This window comes from Athene noctua, chromosome 7, assembly GCF_965140245.1.
Source record: "Athene noctua chromosome 7, bAthNoc1.hap1.1, whole genome shotgun sequence".
Taxonomy (NCBI): Eukaryota; Metazoa; Chordata; class Aves; order Strigiformes; family Strigidae; genus Athene; species Athene noctua.
The window spans coordinates 35,725,261-35,753,180 of record NC_134043.1 but is presented as its reverse complement, the minus strand read 5'-3'; the positions used below and the strand labels follow the sequence as shown (position 1 = coordinate 35,753,180).

Below are 27,920 nucleotides of genomic sequence, written 5' to 3'. Positions count from 1 at the left end.
TCAAAAGTTAATCCCTGTGAATAATTCCCAACTGCTAGAATTCCAGAAACGATTCACTCAGCAGCCTGCGGTTTATTAGTATTCTGAAAAGTTTCCATAACTTGTCTGGAAATCTGGGTTACAGTTCATAAACTAACAACTGCAACTGTGTTTGTACAATCCGTTATGGCACTCGCATGCCGTCCTTCCAGCCATGCAAGGCTGCTGAGGCCTGTTGAGACAATGGCCACTCTCACAGGGTTCAGTGCCCCAGCCGTCACTCCCCAGGGCCAGCCCAGCACTATGCCGGCTGAGCATTTCACCAAGAGGAGCTGCGAAGCCGGAGATTTTCTTTCTGTAAAGATAAGAAGCAGATCGCTTCCTACTGCCTCCAATTCACAACTACTTTTAACCTCCAACAATTTTAGCCCCGACGACGAGGAGAACAAACCGCTGCCGCCTAGGTGGGGAGAGCCGGGCCGGGCCGGGCCGGGCCAAGGCCGGCTGCCAGCCACCACCCCTGGCCCGAAGCGGCCCGTTTCGCCGCTGAGGCCGCCTGCTCCGCGGACATGGCGGGGACGCCGCCACGGCCGTCGCCAGGCGCCCAGGGGAAGGCGCGGGGGGGCGGCGGGGCGGCCGCAGGTTTCGCTTTCGCCTTCCCCTCAGGCGGCCCTTTCTGGTTCCCCGCCGCCTTTCCCCGAAATCACGTGGTGCGGCTGTCCCCGCGCGGCCCTCCCCACCCCCGCCACCGCGCCTGCGCACTGCGCCCGGCCGGGCTCCCCGCAGCGCTGTGGGCTGGCGGCGGTGCGCGGAGCCTTTCCCGAGAGGTGAGGGGGCACGGCGGCCACCAGCACCAGCGGGAGCTGCGGGTCGGGGGACACGCTAGCGGGGTGACGAGCCGGCGTAGCTGAGCTCACGGCTCCCCCAGGCCAGCCCTGGCTGCTGTCAGGGCACCGCCCGCGGAGCTTCACGCTTCAGTATCCTACCGCTGGGGCAGCGGGGGGGCTCTCTAACGCTCCGCATCCCGGAGAGGCCGCCCCCTCGCTGTGGGGCCGCCAGACCACACCACCTGGCTCCCGGGCAGCGCTTTCCTTCCGCCCGCCCCACCTGCTCACACACCCCGTTCCCTAAGCGGCCTCTCAGCTCCTGGGCAGCTGCACTTGCTGTCGCACGGTCCCAGCCTCGGAGCCCTGCCTCCCTCCCGTCGCCGGGCAGGCTTGTCTGAGCGGGTGCAGCCCCTCTGCACGTTACATGTGCGGGGCGTCTGCCCACAAACCCCGGGCGGGTACCGGGTCCGGGCAGGGGCCCGGAGGAGCCCCTCGGCGTGGCGGCGGGAGGGGAGCGCGGCAGCGGGAACACCCCGCGTTCCCCACGCGGAAGGGGCTGTAGGCGGGGCAGCGCGGCGCCACTTCTCGCGGCCATTGGCCGAGGCCGCGGGGGCAGGGCTCTGATTGGCCCCGCCGCCGGCCGCCCGCCCCGCGGCTCTGCGGGTATTTCTCGGCGCGAGCGGGGCGCGCGGCGCGGCGGGGCGCCGGAGCGCGGCATCGTCCCACGAGTAAGTGCGGGCAGCGCGCGCGGGGCTGAGGGGGCGGGAAGGGCAGCGCTGTCCGCCCACGCGGGCCGCCGGGCGGCGGGAGGAGGACGAGGACGAGGAGGAGGCGGCGGCGTGCGCGGTGCGGGCGGCAGGGCCGGCTGTCCCCCGCCCTTTGCTCCCGGCTGCCGTGGCGCAGTTTGGCGGCCTGCCCCCGGGAGGTCGGGGGTGACAGGGAGAAAGGAAGCGGTAGGAGTCGGCGGCGTTAGGTGTAGTTGGAGCGCAGCTAGGCAGGAGCCCGAGCTTAGGGGAAGGCACCGTGGGGCACGGCTGTCACCCAGGCACACGGACCGCCCAGGCGCAGATAAAGCCCCTTTCCTCCAGAGGCACAGACGGGCTGCGATCCCGTTGCCCTTGCCCAAGGGAAGACAGAACAACAAAATGAGTTTTCCACCACCTCACTTGTCGGTTTGTCAATGGCAGGCTGAGCCCTGTATCCCAGCATCGGTGTCTCTAAGTGCCTTTTCCACAAAAAGTGCTGATTTCCCAGCCTTTTCAGTGTTTCTCTGCTTGCACCTCCCCAAGGATGGCAGTTGCTGCATTATCATTTTGCGCTGTAACCAGCTCTTTGGGTGGTCCTCTGCCACCTCTCCCAAGTCCTTTCCCAGTCTAGCTGCTTTAAGACACAGGAAGATTGAAGTATCTGTTCATTTAAGAACTAGAGGAAAAAAAAATGGACTGACCATGCATTTAGACAAATTTTTCTAGCTTTCCTCACCAATGTCATGTGGCAGCTGTGTGCCTCAGTGTCACTACAGCAAATTCAAATGCCATGTTACCTGTAACCTGAATCCTACGCACATCAAAACCCTCAATTGAAACATAATAGCCGTTTTAACTCTCATTTACTTCTCACACATAGCGTCCGCAGCTGAGGGAGCTGGCACACAAACTAATGGGGATTTTGCAGGAAGCCACATATAAGAAAGCCCTTTACCCCAAAAGTTCCATGGACAAGTCCTATGACTGTCGGTCTGTGACTCTTTTTTTAAGTTGCAGATGTGAGTGGACTTGAATCTCACCACTCATGTTCTCAGCCTGGACTGTTCCTTGGACGTTTCTTTATGTGCCATTTCCACTACAAGATGCTAACCTGTAGCCAGAGACTATACGTCAGAACACACAACCATTCTGGCATAGAACGTTACTGTACAGCACAGCTTCTCTCGGTCATACTAGTTCATTTTAAGTAATCTGTCTGCTGTGGAGATTACTTAATTTAGCCCCAAAATTTAATTATGGGAACTAAAGCATATAGTAAAAAAACACAGCTCTCCAATACTTCTCCATTTAAAGTGTCTCGAGAACTAGTCCATTTTCAGAGCAGGTAAGTGCAGACACAAAGACCACCTGAGAATGGGCTCTTAGAAGTTTCTTTGATCTTTCACTCACACTTTTTACCACCTTGTGGCGATGAGGAGTACACCTACACCAACAAAAGGTGAAGCTCCACATGCAGGATCTGCATCCTGCAGAGTATATGTATCAAACACACAGGATAGGTATCCTCATTCCTGTGCCCCTATTAAGCAAGAGAGCAGTAACACTGCTGGTACCCTAAGGGATACAAAGGGGGAAAGAAAAGGTACAAAGGGGTTCAGAGGAAAAAAAAAAAATCGCAAGTTTTCATAGAGAGGGGTGATATAGCTCAGAGTTTTTTCATGCGATAGCACACTGTCTTAATTTGTGATTTTTTTTAAATTAAAACAGAAGTTGTATTTTTAATGATTAACTGTCTAAAATTGTTACAGCTGAAAATGATTTTGTTTGCTAGAAACACTTTTCCTTCCTATTCCTCAAGTTTTGCCATTGTTCATGAAAACTTGTATGAGTTACTTTTCACACATTCAGTCCAAATACTGCTTAAACGTTTACACTGACTTTCCCCCCCTCCTCTCCTCAGGATGACCCAGTGGTATCAGCTACAGCAACTTGATTCCAAGTTTTTGGAACAAGTTCACCAGCTTTATGATGACAGCTTTCCTATGGAAATCAGGCAGTACCTGGCACAGTGGCTGGAAAACCAGGATTGGTAAGCATAGAAATTGGCCTTCAGGTTGCGTGATAACCAGTGTTCTCGTGCATGCAGATGGCAGAAGAATACTGGGGGAGCACGCTGCTAGATGAACCTTTGCTGGTAGGATGCTTCAGTAGCTGTGTGGGTGCTACAGCCTGTGTTCCTGCCCCTCTTCGGGGCTTGCTAGAGGGGCCTGACACAGTGTTAACAAGAGTACTATCTCCTATTTCCCTTCGGTTGATCTGCAACAAAAGCAGATGTTTTAAGACCGGTCAGTTACTACCCTGGCAGCTCAGTTTCTCACTGTTCGCAGACTTTGAACTTTTGCCAAGATTTTTGTGGAGTATCATTTAGAAGAGTAGTACAACATGCACGTGCAGGTTTGCTTTTAGCTTCTTGATGTGCATGGAATGAGAAGATGAAATTGCACAGAATGTGGCAAGAATAATACAGAGAAAAACAACATTTCTGCATCAAGGAAAGTAAAGTCAAAATTGAGAGAGTGAAACTGGTTTATGTTTGAAGGTAATTATTACTGCTCACTTATGCTACAAGGGGTGTTGGGGATTAGAAGTACTCCTGTATGCATTTCTAGAATGCTGCACTGAAAGCGCATTTAACACAACCATGTCTTTAATTATTCTAGGGAACATGCAGCCAACAACGTGTCTTTTGCTACGGTGTTATTCCATGACCTGCTGTCACAGCTTGATGATCAATTTAGTAGATTCTTAATAGAAAACAACTTTTTGCTGCAACATAACATAAGGAAAAGCAAACGTAATCTTCAGGTATGCCTGGGGTATATGCCTATGTATTTATTTGAATTGCTTCACTAGTGCAATTGAATGCCTTTAAGCGCACTACCCTACCATGAGGGATTTTTTTCAGAGAGTGTGTGAGAATCCTAATTTAAAAGGCAGAATTCAAATGTTGCTCCACTTTTGTTTTAACTGGCTACAGTTAGAAAGTTACAGTTTCATTACCAATACAGTTACTACAATTTTCTTTTTCCCTAGAGTTCTCAGAAATCGTTTGTAAGGTGTTTAGTATATGTATTTGGAGCACTTACTCGAATATAGTTTCACTTACCCCAGCCCTTCCCTTCCCCAGCCAGTGTCCTCATAAACTTCTGATGCAGAAGAAACACAGAGGGAGAAATCCTTCCCACGTAACTGCAGAACTGCAGTTAATAGCAAAGGACTTGTCATCAGACGGCACTTCTGTGCATCACATCGTACTGATAAAGAAAAGGGCCAAAGTGATTGGTAGTGAGGGGCAGTGCAGAATATATCCTTAGTGGGCTTAATTTGTCATTAGTCAGTCCTCTCCTCCTCCCTTCTCCACAGCCTAGCTCCCACACACTGCAAGTCAGTGACTGGGGAACTGTTTTCCAAGGAGAGGAGAGCGTGACCAGGCTGTACTTATCTGACAGTAACTGCAGATCAGCAATGAAAGATCAGCCAAGGAGGCTGGTACAGCTCAGTGACGCCGCAGGCAGCACCATCCTGGGCAGAGCAGGGCAGTACTCAGTCCAGAGCATGCTTCAACTTTGGATGCATGTAAAACCATGAGGTTGAATTTGTATCCAGCCTCAACTGTGTGTTCATAAATGAGAGCTAATGTATCTCCTTTACATCGCTGAGCAAGAGCTGTACCTGTCAAACTCCAACTACTGCCCTTCAAAACCAGGGTGGCTCTCAAGAGAAGATAAGCTCTCTCTCGGACTGCAGGGAAGTATCTTCCTTCTCCCAGCAATGTCCCTGTCCCTTTCCTGTTATTTTGTGCCACGTCCCATCTCTTCTTACACCGATGAACTAAAATAGAAACTCATTCTTGGAGATGGCTGCATCTGTCACACTGCCTGTAGTCTCAGAGCATGCTATGACTGATGCGTGCCTCGAGGCCTACACACAGTCACCCGCTAATCTTTTTGCCAATTGGTGTACTGATGGACAAGAAATTCTGGGTGTGGACTTTAACAATAGACTGTCTCTAATGCCAGGATAACTTCCAAGAAGATCCAATACACATGGCAATGATCATCTACAACTGTCTGAAAGAAGAGAGGAAAATACTGAACAGTGCCCAGTTGTCAAATCAGGTAACACACGGAATGTCAACTGCAGTTGTATCTACCCTTTCCTGGTATTTGGGACAGAGGGAGTAGAAGAAGACTGAAAGAGGAAACAGGCTGTCCTCTTCTCTGCCCAACAATATGTTTCTTAAAGACATTAGAGTGAACATTGATATGTACCAGCTGGACAGTGTGACTTGTTTGTGCTGTATGAAACATTTGGAGGGGAAATAGCCAGAAAGTAATTTTTATTCCTCAAGCAATGTAAAAGCTGTGGTGTTTTTTTAATGCTTCTGTAGTATAGCCTAATGTGCTCATCAGATTTTATTGCAGTTTAATAATTAACGCCTTCTTTGTCCAGCAAGATTTTAACTTTTTCCTTCTGCATTTTACTCCTGAATTTACTCTGTATTAAGCAGCTGAGCCTTGGTGCTTCTCTGGACTGTGCCTGTGGGAAAATAATGCATCATTCTCCTTATCAGTTATCCCCGAGTATTTCTTTCTAGTTTTCTTTTTTAAGTGAAGCCCACTTCTTTCCTCTGAACCATAGGTAAAGCCATATTCTTCTCCTTTCTCATTTGTTCTCTGACTTTTCATTTTTTTATTTTTTCCTTTGCAAGAACTGTTTTGCAATAAAAAAAAAATTCTGCAGTTGGGAAAGGCATACAAGCAATACAGCTAGATGTAATCCACTTATGTAGCAATAAAGTGATGACTGACCAAGTGTGTTAAGTTCTGATACTGTTATACTTCCCTTTAGGGCAAATTTTTGAATACGTGTTGGTAGAGTAGGAAGAGCACTCAGGCACAGGCTTTCAACAAGTGGCCTAATGCAACTGTGTCCAAAACAGCTCCTCCAAAAGTGTGACTCTGACAGAGCCGTTGAAGCTGCAGCACAGCTGTTCAGTTCCTGTTCTGGCACCTAACATAAAGCATTCACAACTGCCTTTCCAGCTATGTGATATATTTAGGCCATTCAAAAGGGAAATAAGTCCTCCTATACTTACTGTTGGCACTAGGTACAACACCATGCTTGCTGGTAAACATTCTCATTTCCCAAAGCTGAGAAGATAAAATGCAGAGCAAGCATGATTATAAGCATCATAAAAACCAGAGGAGAATCCCAAATCTTAGAGTATCCTCAGATGCCTTAATAGTCTGACTCAAATCTATGATTGGGGACCTTTAGCATTTTAATAAAATAAATACTTTAGATGAGCTTAGCTTAAATTGAAGTGTTAATCAGAGCAACAATGCATATCTGACTGTCCTGCATTGGAGGATCAACAAGTTTCAGACACCACTAGTACTGTTAATGTGTGAAATGAAAAATCCTGTCTTTGAAATTACTGCAGCTCTCCCCAAGCGATGCCATGCAATAAACTTCCTGAATGATATTGAGGTCAGCTTTCAAAGAACTGTACAGAGATTTAAAATGTGCTTGAATGCCCTGTAGGAAAAAAATTGCATACCAGGTTGTCCTGTTCACACACACCTATCCTTGTTCTTGCTCTTAGCCCATTTCTCCCTGTATCCTATATGGATGAATCATCTGACTCTTGATGTAGATGTCATCCAGCCTTCAGGATTGTTGTTTTCATTAAGTACGTTTAGAAGATACATGAAGATAAGCAAAGTAGTGGAGTTGTGCAGAGAGAAAACAGAATATGTTTATAACTTTATATTACTGTGATGAAAAGAATGTGGTATCACTACACAACAGGCATTTTAAATCTTCCCTTGTTTCTTGCAAATTCACCCAAACTCAATTTTGTATTATAAAACCTTAGTGTGATTGATAAAAATAAGCCATGCTTCATCAGGCTGTTTGTTAACAAAAGCCACTAAAAAAAAGTATTTGCTGTCACAGGTGACGCTAGTTTGATTCCTGTTGTTCTGCTTGCCTCCCACAGATGCAAGTGGGGAGCATACAGAACACCATGACTGGGATGCTGGACAAACAGAAGGAGCTTGATGTGAAAGTTAAGGCTGTAAAAAACAGTGTTATAGTAAGTATAGTATAACTTTAAGTGGTCTTTGACTCACATGGGTTGAAAAGCTTTCAGTATGTAAAATAAGACTTTCTAAAATGATGAGTAAAAATAAGAGTTGAAAACCAAACCATTACCTATCACCAGTGACTATTTGAAAATAGAAAGTAATTATCTGTCAATAGCAACGTAATACAGACTGGGATTCGACTGGTCTATAAGATAAAATGTCTTGTGCTTAAATTTTAGCAACAAAAACTTTTTACCCATCTGAAATACTAGTAACTAAGGAAAACTCTTAAGAAATCATATACTGACCGTTTTGTTGTTAACTAGAAGATAGATTTGCAGTTAACATATAGATGTTTGTTATCTTTACAAATACTGTCACGACAGAAAGCTTTTCTCCAAGCAATACCTAAGAATTTGAAGGTTTGTTTAAAACACTGCCGTTCCAAGTTTTTTCACTGTAGCAGCCCAGGTTCTCCTGAACTCTTTGAGTTTATATGGCTAGACGGTCAGATTTTAGTTAGCCAAAAGAAGAGAGGGAGGGTGAATAGAAGGTGATTTAGTTTAGTGGTATTTCCTGTTAGGGAGTTCCAGGAAAAAGGCATTGCCATGAAACCAGACTTCATCTCTGTAAATGTCTGGTGCAGGCAGTTCCTAATCAGAAGTCTTGCATTACGTGGAAGTATTAAATAACTGTGACTACTTTCATTTGTGCTTCATAGGATGTGGAGCAAGACATCAAGACATTAGAGGATATGCAAGATGAATATGATTTTAAATGTAAAACCTTGCAGAGTAGAGGTGAGCAATTCATCAAGAACATACCTTACTCCATATAGTTCATAAGAGTAAACTCTGCTGTCTTATGTCATGAAACTCAACCTAATAATATGCAGCCAAACTTATTGATAATATTCCTCCTTTATGCTGAAACCTAAATTCCTGAAAATACATTCTCTGCATCTGTCTGTTCTTACAAGGAAGACATTCCTTTGTCCTTTACGTCCCTTTGCTACTGGAAATAGCAAACCCTATAGATTCCGTGACTGTTCGACCAGACATCTAAATAGTTAAGTTTAGGCTTCTCTTTGCCATCTTGTATTTCACAAATGATTCCCTGCTTCAGGTTTTGTAGGCCTTTGTGTACTGAGGGAAGCACATGCAGCTGTAGTCCACACTTGTTTCATGCTATAGATCTGTCTTTTTTTTTTGACTACTTTGTTCTAAAAAAGGCTGCAGTTTCCAGCACAAATTGGCAGTTGGCTGTCCCTCAGAAGAGGGCCATGTTCAGAAGATGCTAAGGAGAACACTGGGCCATGATCATGCTTTTTGTATTTAAGGGTAGGTAGCGCTTCTGTGAGGCAGACAGGAACCTCTAACTGGAGGTCAGTAGGCAGCAGAGGTAGTAGCAAGGGCACTTACGTAGGATCTGGCCTACCCTCAGGAGGCTGTGAATATCACAGAATCATCAAGGTTGGAAAAGACCTTGAAGATCATCTAGCCCAACCATTAACCTAACACTGACCGTTCTCAACTCCACCATATCCCTCAGCCTTTGAAATAACCTAGCAACGGAAGTTAACTGTTAAGTAACATGAATGATTCATGTCTGAAGTCAACATGAGAACAAGTTATCCTGTGAGTATCTTTACACAATATAATGGTTATTGGAAATCAGGTTCTTGCTCTAAAAAGCAAGCAAACTCACATCTCAGTTACTTCACCAGGACAGTGGCTTTTCCTTGCATTAGTGCTTTAAGTGGAGTATCTGTCCTTTCAGAAGGGGGGGGGGGGGGTGGGGGCAGAAAGAATAAAAAAAAATCTAGGAGGCAGTAAATATTTCCTCCCTTAAGCTTTAAAAGTATACTTTACTTGACATTAACCAGGCAGGTCCCCTTCCTCCCCTTAGTGTTTCCCCTGCCCATACTTCCCTGGTCTCACAGGAGCATGACTTGTTGCACTCCTTCAGCCCCACCTTCACAATTTTGACTTATTTTACAGAGCATGAATCCAATGGTGTCTCGCAGGAGGAGTACAAGAAAGAACAGATGAATCTCCAGAAGATGTTCTTATCACTTGACCTTAAGAGAAAGGTAGCACTCTAGTTTTCTTTCAGAAGGCAACAACATTTCATTTTCATTGGGTTGACATAAGTTATAAAAGAGAATATTTCTACTATCAGTTGAACAAAGGTTTCATTTTTTCCATCCTGACTGAAAATCTAGAATCTCAGTAAGCAATTACATTTCTCTTGTAGCAATCTTTATCAAACTCTGTCAGGTAAAGCTAAAAGAACTGTGAGAAGGAAGAGTTTCATATCAATAGTCATGTTCTTGAGGAAAAACTGATTACAAAATTTGCAGCTCAGAGTAAATGTGCTCACTCTCATTGCAGTACTCAAGTCTACAGCAAGCACTGGGTGATCCCAGATACACACTTGGGGCACACATGGATGTGAGACATAGGCTCTTCAGAATTTAGTGATACTGAATATGAATTGTTTCTCCACTTATTCTAGCAAATATTCCAACTAAAAACAATGTTTTGGAAAACATCCTCTGTTGACAGAAACTATTGGTCCTTGCAGAGTTTTGCAAGACAGATAGCATTAGCTAAAACATTACTTAGTTTTTCTGAATATTTTTAATAAACAGGGTAATTTAATATTCTGTATAGGAAGTGGTGAACAAGATAGTACAGCTGCTGAACACCACAGAGCACACACAGAGTGCTCTTGTTAAGGAAGAGCTCGTGGAGTGGAAGCAGAGGCAACAGACTGCATGTATTGGTGGCCCACCCAACGCCTGTCTTGACCAGCTGCAGAACTGGTAAGTCTCTAGTCAAGGACTGTACTGGACAGGAACTTGAAGTGTTATGAAGAAATGCCAGATCTGTAAAATATATTGATTATTTATATTATGCATTTTTCATTCTGTCAAGCATAACTATATTCCATTGATTTTATAACCTCATTGCATTTCTGATGAGCAACAGGTGTTCTCTGTGCACTGCCTAGTCCTTCGGGACAGTCACCTGGCTGGTGTCTCAGCATTATTGCGATACAAAAGCATGCTAAAAGTAATAAGACTGTGTAATTGTAGGTTCACCATTGTTGCTGAAAGTCTACAGCAAGTTCGTCAGCAGCTTAAAAAACTTGAGGAACTGGAACAGAAGTTTACCTATGACTCTGATCCCATCACAAAAAATAAACAAGTTCTGCAGGACCGAACACACAGTCTTTTCAAACAACTCATCCAGAGGTAACAGACAAGAGGGTCTCTCTGTGTTTGCATGAAGAAATGGATGGAGAGCCCCTTCCCTTCCATTCCCTCAATATTTCCTGCATGATAACTTTGCATTTTCTGAGGTTTTCCTAGGTTTGTCAGAAACATTAAACTAAATGACCATTTTTGAGATTTACCCTATTTAGGGTTTCCACAGGTTTAAGCCCATGGAAATGGTTTGTGATCAGTCATCATTTAAGTTAGCAGGAGGTATGCTACAATATGCACTGTTTACAGAATCAAACTCCTAGTCTGTTAGTCCATGTCTTGCTTTAAACTTCAGCTCTGCAAAGTTCAGGTAAATGGAGGGAAGAAACCATCTGCACCAAGCTATGCCCGCAGTAAATACACACTAGATTCTCCAGCCCTTTGTCTCTGACTGCATCCTCTTTGTCTCCAGCATAGGGAGGCCAACCATATCGCTGTAGCTTCTCTATGATGCAAGCTACCGTAGCTGGTAGTTGCCCTGCATAAGATCAGAGTCGCAGATCTGTAAACCTACAGTAGACAGTAATTTGTGCTGCACAAGACTTGAAACTAACAGATAAAAGCGGGGGGTCGTACAGTAGGTAACAGCCTGTTATGGGGTGCTAGAACCCAGGTGTCCAGAGTCCTGTTCAGATGCTTTGACCACTGATCTTCAATTAGAAAACACAGGTACTGCTTTTCAGTGAAGTGAAGGCAATAAGGCAGAGCTATACAAGTCCAGCTGCTGTTTAGTTATCTTGCCTGTCAGCGTAGTGAAAGGAAAAGTCTCCATACCGCATAGGACTTTGTAACAGCAGAAATACTTCAGAATTTATGTCTACATAGCAGAGCGTTACACAAAAGGTGCCTGAGACAGCAACAGTTTGGGGTGCCCGAGAACAGGTTAGCATCAAGGATTTGCTTCATGGGCTTAGTTAGCCCTCATCAAATCCCCAGCTCGCTTACCCAGCTCCTGTGCACGTGGTGTTACACAGCACCGTGACCGTAAGAATTTAGCAAGCACTGAGAGCGGCAAACAAAGCAACACTTCTCACTTGGATTATGCATCACATCACAGTGTTTACATGCTGTTTGCTTTCAGGGAAGTTTGAGGTAGCACTCTCCCTCCTCAAGCCATCAATGTGTTTAGAAAAAGCCAACCCTTACAAAATCACTTTATACTTGCAGTATTTTTAGCGCTGTTGATAGAAGTGAAACACACACACAGACCTCTGTATAGATTGAAACTCAATGAATAAAGTGTATAGTACTACTGGTAAGTGACCATTCTTTTAAAGTTCACTTTTTATGTAACTTCTTATTCCTTAAAGACAACATTGATAAATCGAAGTGTCTTTAATCTGTTCTTTCCATAGCTCCTTTGTGGTAGAGAGGCAGCCTTGCATGCCAACGCATCCTCAGAGGCCCTTGGTTCTGAAGACAGGAGTACAATTTACTGTAAAGCTTAGGTATGTTTTCTCCTTCCTCCTTGTTTTGTGGTAAGCCTTCCATGTCGTTGGCTTCTTACAGCCGAGAGGGCTGCCTGAGTGCTAAGGCAAGGAGGGGAAGAGAGTGTCATGTGGCACTGGGATATCTTCTAGCAGTTTAACTTGTATTTAGCTCTTATCCTTTGCCAGAAGGGGGGGGGGTATTGAGTGTATAAAACACATCAAACAGCAGAAGACACACACAGATCACTTTGTCATTCAGAAGAATAATTCATTTGCCCATCTAGTGTCCTCTAAATCAGGACCTGGGATCAGTGTCTGCAGACCTTGCTGATTGATGCTGTCACTGCAAATGTGATATCTTGTATGGAACAAGCTTAGAGCCAGTATGTGACCTTGAGTTGTGCAGCTTAAATAAATCTGTGATAAGCAATGCAATAGAATACAACCAGTATTTTTGCAATTGCAGTAATTAAAAAAACCCTGTCTCTTTCCAGATTGCTGGTGAAGTTGCAGGAGTTGAACTACAACTTGAAAGTGAAAGTTTTATTTGATAAGTACGTTACATTTTTCTCATCCCTGTATACATTAATGGTAAGCAGTCCCCATGTCCAGAAATCCAAAAGGCAGTCATATTTTAAGTGTTGAGTTGTCCAGGAGCAGGCTGATTCTCTATGGCAGCAGGTACAACCCTCCTTTTCTTACACATGCCCTTGCTCTGAATCTGTCTTTGCCATTAGGGACATGTCACAGAGTACAGAAGGCCTCAGCACTTGCTTTAAGGGCAGGGAAAGAAATGGAACAGGTTCTCCAAGATAACAGCAATGGCTGTGAGGTCATGAAATGGGGCTGTGCTTTTAAAAAAGCAGGTGGGGTTTTGTCTTCACATCGGAGTCTTTAAGGGGCAGTCTGTTCACTTGAAGCATCTCTAGGGTCCAGAAACTTGCTGGGAATGGGGGCAAGGATAAGAAGTTCTCATTGGATGTGGGAGCTGAGGTTCTGAGAAATGCACCAGATATAATGCAACTCAGTAAAATCCTGAGTGTTGGGAAAACTGATTCCAGTGATGCAGCAATTTATTCAAAAAGTTGGATGCCTTGAAAGCAGATTTAGAGTGAGAGTACTATATAGTTTTTTCCTCAGAGCAAGAGTTAAGCCTATATAGTAAAAGGACAGACTTTATTGTAAAGCCCTCATGGCAAAATTTAAGCCTCAGTAGAAGATATCCTGTGTAGTACAATATTTAGATTCCTTGAACCAATTACCTCCACCTTTGCACAAAAGATTTCACAGAAGTATTTTACTAGTTCTCAGTCAGCTACTAAGACAAACACCCACATTTCCTATGTCTGTGGCAGAATCTTGAAAAGATTTTTTTGTCATTTTTGTCTTTTATTTTTTTTTGACAGAGATGTGACCGAGAAGAACTCAGTCAAAGGGTATGTGGCATTACAGTTTGATATATTAATATTGGGTTCTTCCAATGAATTCGAGACACTTAATTCTTTTCTGTCCCTCTTTGTGAAGGTTCAGGAAATTTAATATTTTGGGAACAAACACGAAAGTAATGAACATGGAAGAATCTACTAATGGAAGTCTAGCAGCAGAATTCAGGCACTTGGTAGGGGATTTTTTTTTTCTTCTGTTGACACATCCGTTGTGTGGCTAGAGGGTGTGGTAAGAAGGAGACAGATTGCTTTTGTTGTTATTATTTACTTTTGTATAAGAGGAGCTGTGAACATGTCTTTTTCATTGTTCTTTCCTTTTTGAAATCTTTGGCCTGTTTCAGTTGGGATGCTGTTGCTTTTGTCACTGAAATAGGGCAAGAAAGGCAAACAAAAATATTTGCTACCACACAGCTTACGTTGCAATGAGTTCTTTGGAGGACAAAGAAAAAGAAGCTCAGAAATGCTGGTTTGGGCCTTTCAGACAAAGGCCCATAGGTAGCAAAACTTGAAATAGATTAAAGAGCTTTGAAACTGGAAGAGGGAAATTGTCTCGCAGGGCAGGTACAAGAAATTCAGTGCCTTCAGCAGACTATACAAGCACTTTTGATCTGCAAATTGAGAGATAAATCAGATTCCTGTTGTGATGACAGAACCAAAGGAAAAATTAAAATCCTGGATAAGTGAACATGGAAGTCTCCCTTCCTCCCTTCAGTTGTCCAGAACAGAAGAACAGACACTGTCTAGAGTTTACTGTCCAATTTAGAGGGGTACTTTGATAAACCAGTATTTAATCTGATCCTTCCCGATTTCACACTGCTGCTGTTCTTATAAGGCCTCTTAAAGGCATTACATCATAAGGGCATGATATCTGTTTTCACAGATGAATGCTTTATGAGTATGAATGAAGAGTAGTAGTTACCTATAGTTTAATCCTTTGGCTTCCACAGCTGAGAATCAAATAGAATCAGACTCTAGTGCAGCAAGTTTGCATACAGTTGAGCATTTAGAGCATGCAAGGATTTTCATCCTTTACCACTTTCATTTGTGGCCAGGTAAATGAGTGACAGGGTTTTTTGTTTGTTTGCAGCAACTGAAAGAACAGAAAAATGCAGGAAGCAGAACAAATGAGGTAAGCAGCACTAACCTTTTTCACAAAGCTTTTGCATAATACTGAAATGGCATTCAGGCATTTGAGTCAGTGCTCTGGTCAGTGCCATGAAGAACACACAGGATGACAAATCCACAGGAAAGTCCAGTGTTTGTAGGAGGTAATCCATATAGGAGGTGTCTACAGATGAGAACTACTGTCAGAATGGTAGTCCCTCTGGACTCTCCCTCACAGACACCGAGTTTTAACAGGGCTTTCTGTCAAGGGCAGATTTTTCTGTGGCTTCAGGATAGGAGCCAAAAAAAAAAAAACTGCCTAGAAAGTACCTATTCTAACAGGCAGTTTTAGGAAGTTAGCATTGTCACTTGAGTTTGACCTTTAAACCGTTTCTAAGGTTCAGAGCAAGTAACCTCCGGCAGAAAAGGTTTTTCACCCAATGATAAATCCCTCACCTTTCCCCACCAAGCAATTTTCAGTCCCTGGAAGGCTTTTGGTTTTTAATTACTTTTTTTCCCTTTCTTTAAAGGGTCCTCTCATTGTAACAGAAGAACTTCACTCTCTGAGTTTTGAGACACAGCTGTGCCAGCCTGGCTTGGTAATAGACCTAGAGGTATGTCTTAAATGAAAGAAATGGACTTAAATTACTGGATGTCACTCATGCCAAGAATCTAAACTTAAAGTACTGTAATATCAAACTCAGTTATTTCAAAAAAACACATGAATGACACTTCATAACATCTCTGTATATACACATACAGTGAGAATGTGTCAGATCTCTGGATAAATAAGAGATGTGCTTTGCAAAGTATCTGATAAACAACCCTGTGTTTTAAGTTCTCTAGGTATCAGTTTCCATATATTTCAGAAGCAATATGCTAAGAACTGTTACTGTCACTGCTATCATAACCAACACTAAATGGAAGTATTTACCAGACAAAAATCTTCTGACACTTTCTAGTACTTCATCATACTGACTGTCTCCTCTACACAGACACTTCAGGTGAAAGAGTTAAGACCACACAAGCAAGAATTACAGTGGAAGTGTGTTTGTGGGCAGTCTAGAGGAGGACTGCAGCAGGGGTACAGGGTAGTCCAACATGTTTTCTTCTGTGTCCCTTCCAGACCACTTCCCTTCCCATTGTTGTCATCTCAAACGTGAGCCAGCTTCCAAGTGGATGGGCTTCTATCTTATGGTTCAACATGCTGTCTACTGATCCCAAGGTATTTGGAAAAAAAAAAAGTGTGACATTACACTGTGTGTAATTTTCAAGCATTTTCTGTATCCAAGTGGCTGCTGCATTTTTTCCATGCTTTCAGGGGGTAAAGAAGGGCACAGTGATTTACTTCCCTATCCTAATGTTTGAAACCCACATGAGGATAGTATATATTGTATGCAGTTTATACAGTACACGGTGAGAAGCCAAATAAACATTCAGGAGTTCAAATACAGTGCACTTGAGTAATCTAGGAATTCTACCTATGGGGAGAAGACATCTCCAAAGCAGAGTCCCAGAGATTGCTTTTCCTGGTAAAGAGTGCCTGTCAGAAGAGCAGCTTGCTTTTGCAGAGTTGTCTCAAGCTGACATCCGTTTTTAAATCTGCATTTTGTTTTGGCAACACACTTTCATAAATTTAAACAGCATTCCAAAATTAACATTTATTAACTATAGATTGTATTTTTCCCTTCCATTCTAGAACTTGTCCTTCTTTCTGAATCCACCTTACGCAAAGTGGTCTAAACTTTCTGAAGTTCTGAGTTGGCAGTTTTCTTCTGTAACAAAGAGGGGACTTAATGCAGATCAGCTGAGCATGCTGGGAGAGAAGCTACTTGGTATGGTTTACGTCCATTGCAGCTGGCCTGTTTGAATTGAAGCTAATTCTACATCTTTTCTGCAATCCGTTTGAAGTTTCATTTCCTCTCACACTATCACTTCATAGCAAAGAAGTGTTTTTCAGTTTTCAGTATGGTAGAGTTTGTAAATGAAGGTCAGGTCACAACAAAATCTGCAGTTCTGGCTTAGGTGTTTGGTGCACTAGGGCAGTGCAGATTGGGGCTACTTCTGCCTTTTGAAGAGCTACTGAAGAAATGTGCATGTTTATCCAGTCTTTGAGATGGCTGTTTCTTGGTATTTTTTTGTTTTTAAATCCCTCTCCATTAATTTTAACTTCACACACACCCCCAGATACAACAGGGGTTTACTCTGTCTGCATAAACACAGTTGCAATGACAAAGTGCAAACGCTCTGAAACTATTAAAGGATATCAAATTGAACATCTCCCAATCGAGAGTTCTTAGTAAAAGCCTAATCAGCCATGACTTTTGTTTTCAGACTCCTTGTCAGTTTGCCTGATAGGCAGGGCACTTGACGCTGCTACTGAGTTTGCAGAGTAGACTCTAGATAAAAATATTGTTGATTCAGTATATTCCACTAAGTTTTGGGAATCATTTATATTTAAAGAGAGATGACACTAGTGGATCTAGGCATTAAGTGCAGAATTCTAGTCTCTTAATGCCCTTCCTGATTTCCCCAAAGCATAAAATCTGACAAAAAGCTTACTGATTTAATAGATTTTCAGAATTCTACAAGGAGATGAATTTTTTTAGTTTAATTAACCGTCACAAAGACAAAGCAAACACTGACATATTTCTGTGGTCAACTTGCATTTTAGAACTTCAGAGATTTTGCCAAATTCTGGTAACAGTAGGGATGATATTTAGATCTTACCTCTATAGCTAAAAGTTTTTCACTACTGGAAAAAAAAAAATCTAGGTAGTTGAACACTACATATTCAGGATTCCTTAGTGCAAGGGGACACAGAATCTAACAGGGTGCCAGGATACAACTCACCTGCTGGTTTTGTGCTGTGAAAGTTGACAGAATCTTGATCTCTAATGCATCAGCCTTCAGAAACAAGCTCCCTAACCCAATTTATTTTTAGAGAAATGAGAGGGGAAAACCAGCATATTTCTGACTTTATTGAAATCCCTAGCATGGTCTATAATGAAAAGACTGGCTCAGAATACAGCGGGGGTCTGCAAAGCTCTAGCTGCTGTAGTCACGGCCTAGGATTTTCTTTGTGGTTTGGATGCGATTGTGGAACACTCGACAAAAACAAGACAGGGGGCAAATGATTACAACAGGAATGAGATGAGTCTGTGGTTGGAAAAAACCTAGGAGTCAAGAGTTTCCGGGGCAAAAGCCTACAAGTCACCAGAATTGAAACAGGAAAGTGCTTAATTCTCAAAGATACTGTGGGGTATGCTGAGCTCCCACAGACAATCTTACAGGTTGCAGTCTTTGTTTTGCTAGAGATGAGGAAGATTTCAGTCTCCTTCCTTCAAGCATTTTGAAACTGGCAAGTGTTAGGCATAGCACAGCATAGGAAGCATCAGAATGAATTGATTCCCATCACACAAAGTCTGTTTAAATACATCTGGTCATTCTGATGCAGTGAACTTCCCCAGAAGGGAGCTTTGCAAGCTCTCCCTGCACTAGCCACAAAAATACTGTAGCCTTCCTTTCCCTTTATCAGTCCAACAGCTCAGAGTTGTAAATAAACACAGAACTTCGTGCTCTAAGTACATTCCTTTCAGCCTTACCAAGTAACTTGTGGAACCTGACTGAAGTCAATTTATTCCGTTCAGGGCCAACAAGCGGAGGATCTCACGATGGCCTCATACCTTGGACAAGATTCTGCAAGGTATGAATACAGTTTAAAAACTGAGATGGAAGACAGAGCTTTGTCTTTGTTTGTTGTGGGGTCTGTTCAGGGTTTTTTTTTTTTTATTTGGCTGGATTTTTTTCCAGGGTGCTTTGTTTTTCAGTAGTGTACCTTAATTATTCTAGAGCTTACATGGTTGTGAGGTTTTGGTGGTGAGGTTCAAGTAGCAGCAGCAGGAGGGAAGTCTTGTAATAGCAAGGAGTAGAGAATTTTGAGGTTGCTTTTGAGCCATATAAACTATAGAAAAATTAACAGAATAGTTCTCCATTTTGACTATTACAGAAAATGTCAAAAAAACCCAGCAAGATGAATAATTCTTCTGTCATAGTGAAGGACATTTCCCAGACCAGGGGAACTGGAGTAGTGTGAGGATTAGCACAGGGCAGCCAACATAGTCATCGTGATGGCAGAAAACCACATCATGAGATTTCATAACCCTGGCTGCAGCAAGACAGGAGGAATCTTTGCACTTTCTTTGGCTTTAGACCCTAAACTGGTATCCGTAAGCAGAGGAGAGGACAGCAGGCAGGAGCAGACTCCAGGGGAAAAGCAAAGCTCTGGTGACCTGTAAGCACTCAAGTTCATTAATATGGGTGTCTCATGAGGAATTGAAATCTGAGTCTGAACAGAAAGTGTCCCTAAGCTGCTCTGCTAGCCAGCCTGGTCCAATGCCCCATGGGACAGTTTGGATGTCCAAGAGCTCAAATAAGGATAGTGCCCTGGCAGGCCTGTTCTCTTCTCCTGGACCAGTGTCATTGCATGAGAGGTGATGGATACCTGGTTTTGGGTACTGTAGGCTCAGACAGGCATCTCTCCCACACTACCTCTTGCCTTAAGATTCAGTACATGCTTCATTCCCAATAGTTTCTGTCCTTTTGGAGTAGAGAAACAGAAAGGGGAAAAAAAGTCATGAGAGAATAAGGGGAGGGTGGGAAAGAAGAAGGAAGGGAAAAAAATGCAAGAACAAACAGATGCTGACAGGATTGAGAGCTTGCTTCCTCTCTGCTCATGTTTCATTATCTGTGTTTTCCCCGCTCCTACCTCTGCCTTTCCATATTCTGAATTTCAGGAAAATATAAGCGATAAAAATTTCCCCTTTTGGCTGTGGATTGAGGGAATCTTGGAGCTTATTAAGAAACACCTCCTGTGTCTCTGGAATGATGGGTAAGACCTGAGTGAAGTTAACAAAGATGTGGTCATTGCCTCAGACTTCTCATTTAGGCTAGGAGCTGCATCCTCAGGTTGTGAGGTTGTTTGTGCAGATACTTTGGATCCAATAAAGTGGAATTTGCAACCAGAAAAAAATGAGGCAAATGAATTCTAGTCATGAGGAAGCCTCTGAGGCAGCTGCTTAAAGCAAAAGCATCAGATGACCAAGCTGACCCATTTGTCACAGAGCCGGGCTTTGAATGTTAGATTTTTTTTTGCCTCTGTTCCTGCTGTAAGTTAGTTCCTTCCACACCCTAGAGCAGAGCCACTTTGTGTTTGACAGGGAATACTGAAGTACAACAAAGTATAAGTTATGAAATGATCATCCATCTTAAAAACCAAAAACCCTACCTATGAGCAAACATTGTTGTGAGCCTCCTGTGGGTGGCAGCAGCTAGACTCTGAACTGTATCTGCAGTAGGAGTCCAGAACATCTTTACTGATTTTAGTAGAGTATTATTAAGTAGTAAGACTCTGCCAGGTGGAAAACCAGTTCCATTTTCCCTTTACTTGGTTTAGTAAACTTTTCATTCTGGTATTGCCGATTTCAGAACTAACAGCTGCCAGAAACTGCATTTTAGGTTTAGCCACATTATGAAACCCTGTCAATAACACTCGCATGGAGCATTCTAGTATCCCACAAGTGCACAGGATCTACAACAGCAGGATTGCTCCATCTTGCTACGTTCAGCAGCAGGCTTCAAGTTGTTCTGCCCTAGCTCCAGATGAGTTCTGTTAAAGCCCTTTATAGTACAAGCCCTGTTTCACTGCCTGAAACCTATATATTTCTTAGCTAAGGGGAGTCCAGTGCAGCAGGAATTTTTGCTACCATCACTGAAGCAGAGTTGCAGTTCTGTCCCGTTTGGTGTTCTGCCTCAGTAGGGCTGTGTGCCTACAGGATTGTTTTTACACAGTCTTGAGTAGCATTACTCATTGCTCTCAGTTACAAGAGCAATCCCCTGTTTAGGGTTTAACAAAAAGAATTGGTGCAAGTTAGATCCTGAGTGTAATCAAAACCAGAGATGTAGTACTATGAGTTTCTCCTCTCTCAGCTGGCTTTGTTAGGTAATCCCAGATCTGTTTCCTAGAAAGGCAGAAATTAAAACTGAAGAGAAAACTCTTGCCAACTGCAAAGATACTCGGGTAGGAAGAGACAAATCTATAGGGTTCATTAGGATAGAGACTCCCCTTGTATACAAAATAATAAGTATTACAGCCTCAAGAACACTTGCTTTTCTTCATATCTGAGGTACAAGAAAAGCAAAGGCCTTTCATTATACATAGGATATTTGCTACCTAAAGCATGCCACTTAAAAAGAACCACCAAGAATAACAGAACAAAATCTTAGAACCCCATAAACAGGACACCTTACAGCATCTGAAATTCTAAGCAAAATCATGATTGTTTAGTAGTTTTTGTGTAAAAAGCACTTTCCCTAACTTAACACACAGAACAGTAGTAGTACTCAAAGCTTCATTACTGATGGAGCATTTTGAGGAATAAGAAGCAGTGCAAAGAAATTATTACCTTTTTAAAAAAGCAGTTGGGGGCTTGACCAGGGTTACGCTCTGATGCTGGCTTGTACATCTCCCTCCCCAGCACCCGTTCAGACCAATCTATTTCTTATCCTTACCTTGGCCTTCTACACAGTGGCATTTGCTGACCATAGGGAATTTGGGGAGGTTGAAGTCATATAAGCTTAACAGCTCATCTGGAAAATGTGTGCAAGGAACAAAATAAACCCCACACCTGTGTGGTTGCAGTCTGGTAGGTAACAAACTTCATTTTATCAGCCAAAGAGGAGAAACAACTGTTCCTTAAGATGCTTTTGAAGTTAAAACTGCTAGCTGAGATCTGGCCATATTATACCTGTATAACTTATGCTTCCACAGCCCAGCTTTCACAGCAAAGGACAATTGCTTTTATTCCAAACGCAAAAAATTGTTTGTATAAGCCACCAGGCCAAAGGAGTGCTGAGGGAAACTGTGGTGAGTCATGACTTCCACCAGTTAGCTCCAGCCTGTCAGCCCTACTGCTGCTTTCCAGCTCTTCACAGAACAAAGTACTTCACCTCTTAAGTGACAAAAGCTTTTTAGTTTTCCTAGCTAGCCCAGCACAGCTTAGATTTTATGTTGAGGAGTAAACCCAACTATTTCTTTTCAACATTACAGCTGCATCATGGGTTTCATCAGTAAAGAAAAAGAACGTGCCTTATTGAAGGACCAGAGTCCAGGAACATTTTTACTAAGATTCAGTGAAAGCAGCAAAGAGGGAGCAATCACATTTACTTGGGTAGAAGGATCTCAAAATGGTAAGTCAGTAACATAGAACACTTTTATCTTCAAAATATAAACTGAGATCAGAACAAGAAGCCTTTAAGCCCTTCTCTCTCACACCAAGAACCACTACAATACACCACCCTAGCAGTGCTCCCACCCTTAGCAGCAGTAGGCCATAAACAATAGCAGACACATACCTTACTCAGTGTTGCTCATAAGCTACACAGTGGATTGTTCAAGGTTTCAGGTAGGACTAGTGGCACTTCCTGGGTGCTGCTTCTGGCCTAGAAGTTTGTTGAGGACAGGCTGCCCAGGCTGTCTCCTCTGCCTCCTTAGGGTCTCTCTCAGTAAGACACACCTGCATCTCCCTCCAAACCCACATCACCCATCAGGAGATTTCTTTCCCAGGAAAAGTTCACTACAGCCACATTCAGTCCTCTGTATTGTTCTCTCTTACTACTTCAACTTCTGTGCAACACCCCTTTCTTCTCAAACAGTTTGCTTTAACTCGTGGTCCAACACATTTGTTTCTTCCTTCATTCTCCCTAAGCAAACCACATATTCACTTACTTCATTATCCAAGTAGTTCTCCTTCCTCCCATTTCCAGAAGGGCTGATGAAGACCTTACTTCTTCAGTTAGCTAGACTGTTCTCTCATCTTCTTTTAAGGAAGCCTAGACACTTAAAAGCTGCAAAAAGATACAATCTCCCCTGTACCCATCTGGGTTCTTCCCTTATCATATTGGTTAAATCAACTCCACCTGCCAGGATGGCACAGCTGTTGATACTTGGATGAGCCCAAACCCTACAACAGCTGGAAGAGAAACTGCTGAATATACCTGAATGACTTCTTCCCCTTTTCTGTCTTCATACTTGACACATCCAAAAATTAAGCAAAGGAGCGTGATAGTATTTGGAGCATCCAGGGAAGCTTTATCTGTCTCTATTTATGATTCATAAGAGCTCTAAGTGGTGTATTAGGGTCAAGCTTCCTAACAGGCTGTAGAGTTTGAATGACATCATTTGGAAGCAGGTTGAAAAAGTAGCACAGCTTCAATTAGTTAATAAAACTGAAGTTAATTTGCATGGACAGGTCACCCCAGTCATCCTGAATACAAAACACTCCCAGAGCCGTCACTATGTGCATAGCCCCCCATATGCCTGTCTACCCCACAAAGCAATTATGCTCCCTTGGACAGTCATTAAATACTTAACCTGCAGCACAATAGGTGCAAAATAGGTACAGTAGGTCTAAAATAGGTACAAAAGGTGAGACTTTTGCTCATGTGACCTCTGAATTTGTGAAAGTGGCTGCAGTGTTTCTGGACAGTTTTACAAAAAACTTTGAAACCACTTCTCTCCTCTGCAGAGCCCCAGTTCCATTCGGTAGAACCATACACCAAGAAGGAGCTCTCAGCCGTCACTTTCCCTGATATCATTCGCAACTACAAAGTGATGGCAGCTGAAAACATTCCTGAAAATCCCCTGAGATTTCTGTACCCAGATATACCCAAAGACAACGCCTTTGGCAAATACTACTCCAGGCCTAAGGAGGGTGAGTGCTATAAATGGCTCATATAGTGCAAGTGGGATGTTTGTTCTTGAGGTGTTTGTGTGCTGTATAATTTCTGTGGCACAGAAGGAAAGGGTGGTAGTTGGGCTGGATGTCTTGGCAGCCTACCCTGTGCTTGAGTGCTGCTCGGCTGAAAGGTGAGAACAGGCACCTAAGCTTTAGCAGGTTAAGAAAAGCTCTGATTTTAAAGAGGCACAATATGAGATCTAGTAGATAAAAACTGAAAATAATTGTTTCCGGCCCTCTAATTTAGCTTTCATGTGAGCCTGGGAGATATTTCAGAGATGAAGGTTTCCACTAACAGCTGGAACCATGACTCATATTTGACTATTACACAGGACTGGTCCTGGCAGGATGTGTTGATACACCTACATCAAGCTTCAGGGGAGGTTCTATTCCCCATTTCCTATAGGGGGAAATCAAAAAGGAAAATCTGACTAAAAAAATGGAATAAATTAACCATAGTGTCATAAAGTGCATGAGAGAGAGAGACTTGCATATTATCTGGGTCACAGGCTTTATTTTTGGTACAATAAGGATGGCAACGTGAAGTCAACTTGGTAAAAAAAAAAACAAAAGCAATTTTTTTTTTCTCTCTTTGAAGCACCAGAGCCTATGGATTTGGATGGTCCCAAGGGAAACGGCTATATCAAGACTGAGTTAATCTCTGTATCTGAAGTGTAAGTTTCCAGAAATACTGGATTTCTAGGAACTGATCATGACTTTACAGCTGTAGTTCATGCCTCTTCACAGTAGTTGAGGTGTAGGTGCCCCGTCAAATCTTTCCTCTCTTTCTCTTTGAGGATCTGATCACACCACATTCATGCAGTGCTGCATCTGAAACACCATCTTTAGGTAAAGACCCTAGAAACTTGCAGGTAGTTGTGCTGGCAAATAATTTCTTGAAAAGCAAGTTCTTAAAGACTTGCTGGACTTGATTAGAATGTAGATCAGCGAGTAGTCCCAGATTTCATTTAAAGCCATGCTGGCTTTGCAAAGCGTGGTGCATTGCTCACAGGCTGCCTTCCTCACAAGGCCTCACTAGTGGCCCTTCTGGGCTCAGAGCCAGACATGGCAGTGCAGCTGTGCCTTGCTTCTTTAGTGAAGGTTTGTCCCTGCTCTTCTCATTCTATTAGCCACCCTTCCAGGCTCCAGTCTCCAGAAAATCTGCTCCCCATGTCTCCTGAAGAGTTCGATGAGGTGTCTTGGATGGTGAGCCCAGCAGAGATTGATACTGTGGTATGTATCGTCAACCAGCCTTTTCCAGGAGGGTTGAGATGGAACTTCCATTTTTCTTTTTTTTTTTCCCCTTCAGACATACCTCAAGACGCTTAATACAAGCTAACACTTCAGAGCACATTTTATCAAATGCGTGGGAAAAGCTGGGAATCCAGAGTTAGACTGGGATTGCTCTCAGTCATTCTTTACTTGTTTGTGGGGAAAGGGGTGGAGGAGAGTGAAGCTTCCAGTATGTATCTTGCAGGGGGAGGAAGGAACAGTGCTGTAGTTCACCCTGTGGGGTCTGGGTGAGGAGGGAAGCTGGAGCAGGAATGCAGCTTGGAAGTGTTGCCCTGCCAATGCTGGTGAGGTAGTGCCTGTTAACAGGGTGCCTGTCCTCCTTTCAGGGTGTACTTCAGCATGAAATTCCAAATTAAAGCATGGGGGTTTTTTTTTCCCCCCATGGTAGTTTGATCCTAAAATATGAATTGGATGCTATCTGGGGAGGACCTGGTTGTGGTTAGCTCTGTGGTTAGCATAGACTAGAGTGTTAGGGCTTTACTTGGCTTGTTTAATTGACGTTTATTTTTCTTGTTGCAGATGTGTTCAGCATATTCAACTTAAAGGTTGAGCTTTTTACTGCATCATTAACGCACCTGATTAGCTTATGCATCTCGCGCTGCAGTCAATGACTTGGTGACACACTTCAGTTCTTTGGTTTCTCAACCTGAAGGTCCAGTAGCAATTTTTAACTAATAATATACACAGCAGTCTCAGTAGCCTCCTTGCATGCACTTTTTTTGTTTAGAAGTTGTTTAAGAATTTCCTGTTAGCAAGATACCATGCCAGAGTGGAGGAAGAGAGGAGGAATGAGAGGTCCTCAGCAAGAGTGATGGGAGAAACGTGCATTTTTTAAGGGAATTAGTTAAATTTAACCTTTAAAACAGTTGGCTGTACATAGAATGCTTTAAAGGAAAGCTAGTTCTCTTGCAGAGGTTCTGTTCAGAAAGCTTGCACCTTCTGTGTAACTACTTCTGAAGAAATTTCATAGCATTGAGTTTTCATCTGTGTCACAAAAACACTCCACAGATATATGCCACACTGAATCCACGTGCTGCTGAAGTCTGTCCTGGTTTTATCTTTTCTAAGGGCACGGCCTATGGAGATAACATAAGCCAGAAATGTTACCTGTGTTTCCTTTTTGCTTGTTTCTTAAGGCAGGGTCTTCTTGTGTAGGATATTTAGCACAATCTTTTTCAAAGAGCACTTCTTAGGACTCCACCTTAAAGCTGCATTAGCACATGCTGAGCTTGCAACTCACTATGTCCAATCAGAACTGCAGCCTCTCCAGACTGCAGTCCTGCTGTCTAGCAGCAGTGTCAGACAAAGGGAGAACCTACTTTTAGAGATGCTAGAAGAGGTTGGAGTATTTTTTACTCACTGCTTAATCTACCAAGGTGAGGATCTGGTCATGCATACCTCTTACAACGATACCTGCCCCATTTAGGTTGTAACAGAACTTAATTTTTTCATGCACTGTGAACCAGGGCATATATTTAATTGCTGATTTGAAAAACTAGAAGACCCTACAGGCTTTGATAATGAAACGTTTGCAATGAGGGATAAGGCACAGGGAAGCGAAGCTGTTAAATTTATACAGAGTAGTGGCTGCAGGATACGCAGTCTTTAGTACTTTAAGGCTGAAGTTGTGCATCCACCAGAGCAGGAACAGGGTTGTTTCTCAGCATGTTTGAAGATCAGTACAAGCTCGCAGATGAGAGGCAAAGTTGTCTGCAGCAGCTGGTCAAGCTGCCCGGGGGAGGCAGCTGAGCGGAGGGTGCAGGGGCTGGGCAAGCAGCTCCAGGGGGCCCTGCTTGAGCAGGGGGGTCGGGCACCACGGCCCCCGAGGCCCCCTCCAGAGAACCCTCCCACCGCAACCCCCCGGGTTACGCAGTTGCTGCTGCAGCCTCTCGACCAGCCGCCGCCTGGTCATTCCCGGTGCCCGGGAGGGCAGCAGCGGTGGGCCAGGAGCGCAGAGCTGCCCTTCAGGAATGCTAGATTGGAGCAGCTGCTGCTCAGGAAGTAAATGGCTGGTTCCGTGTAGCCTGTTGTGCCCGGGAGGACTCATGTGCTCCCTGCAAAAGCCAGTGAGAAAGGAAATTTAAAGGACCTGGAGCACATAATGTGCGTATTGAAATGAAAACCACTGCGAAACTGACTTGGTCTTGGTGCCCTGGGTTACTGAGGTTAACAGAGCTGGTGACTTAGTGCTTTTCTCTTACTATAAGTAGCTGAACGTGTATCTATTGTAGTACAAAAAGCAAGTATTTGTATCTTGAGCTACACATTCCTTGTATTCATGTTCCATATGCAGCAGTTTGTTTCCATTACTTTATTTCAGTTTTATTGACCAGGGTGAAATTTGCTTGTGAGATTTAAAGCAATGGCCTTCCTTATTCACGGCTCTGCCTTTACATGGCAAATAGTTCCAGAAATAATTTTTTTTCCCCAATGGAATAGTCTTTTGCCATTTTAAATAAATGGAACTGCCAGTTGACACTTTCGTCTTGTGTTTTGGCTACTTCTATTATAAAGATGATGCATCTGCCAAGAGTTTACTGTGTATCTCATTTTGAATTTAAACAGTTAGAGCTCTGAATTCTAAGGCAACAGAGATGCTTTTAATTCACTGCATGGTTGCAGGTCAGGCTGCATTACAGAGTTCTTAGAAGACAGCTGTTCAGAATGATTTTTTTTTAATTATTATTGCTTGTATCACATCGCTGATGTTTTTTCTTCCCAAACCAAACTTCAATAAACTCAACTTGAATTTCTAATCGATCTGTGGGATAACTGATCCATAGCTAAACTTTGGGAGCTATTAAGCTGTCCCACTGGTGCATCATTTTTCTCTGGGTCTATAAATGACACAATCCCTTGTCTCACACTTGTCAGGCTTTTATATTAACTCTACAGCCAGATAAATAATAAAGGAAAG

General features: G+C 43.3%; 1 protein-coding gene across 1 annotated transcript; it reads left to right on the top strand.

The window, feature by feature from the left end:
- The first annotated feature begins 1,452 nt into the window (after positions 1-1,452).
- On the top strand, positions 1,453-27,479 carry STAT1 (signal transducer and activator of transcription 1). The gene is made up of 24 exons (XM_074910644.1): positions 1,453-1,534; positions 3,474-3,602; positions 4,234-4,378; positions 5,593-5,691; positions 7,578-7,673; positions 8,387-8,465; positions 9,666-9,757; positions 10,341-10,492; positions 10,766-10,924; positions 12,292-12,384; positions 12,861-12,920; positions 13,773-13,802; positions 13,891-13,984; positions 14,899-14,940; positions 15,446-15,529; positions 16,042-16,140; positions 16,615-16,750; positions 18,566-18,621; positions 19,712-19,806; positions 22,024-22,163; positions 23,501-23,686; positions 24,309-24,384; positions 24,841-24,943; positions 25,523-27,479. The coding sequence occupies exons 2-24, from the start codon at positions 3,475-3,477 to the stop codon at positions 25,544-25,546; spliced, it is 2,268 nt and encodes a 755-aa protein (XP_074766745.1). The 5' UTR covers positions 1,453-1,534; position 3,474; the 3' UTR covers positions 25,547-27,479.
- The last annotated feature ends 441 nt before the right edge of the window (positions 27,480-27,920 follow it).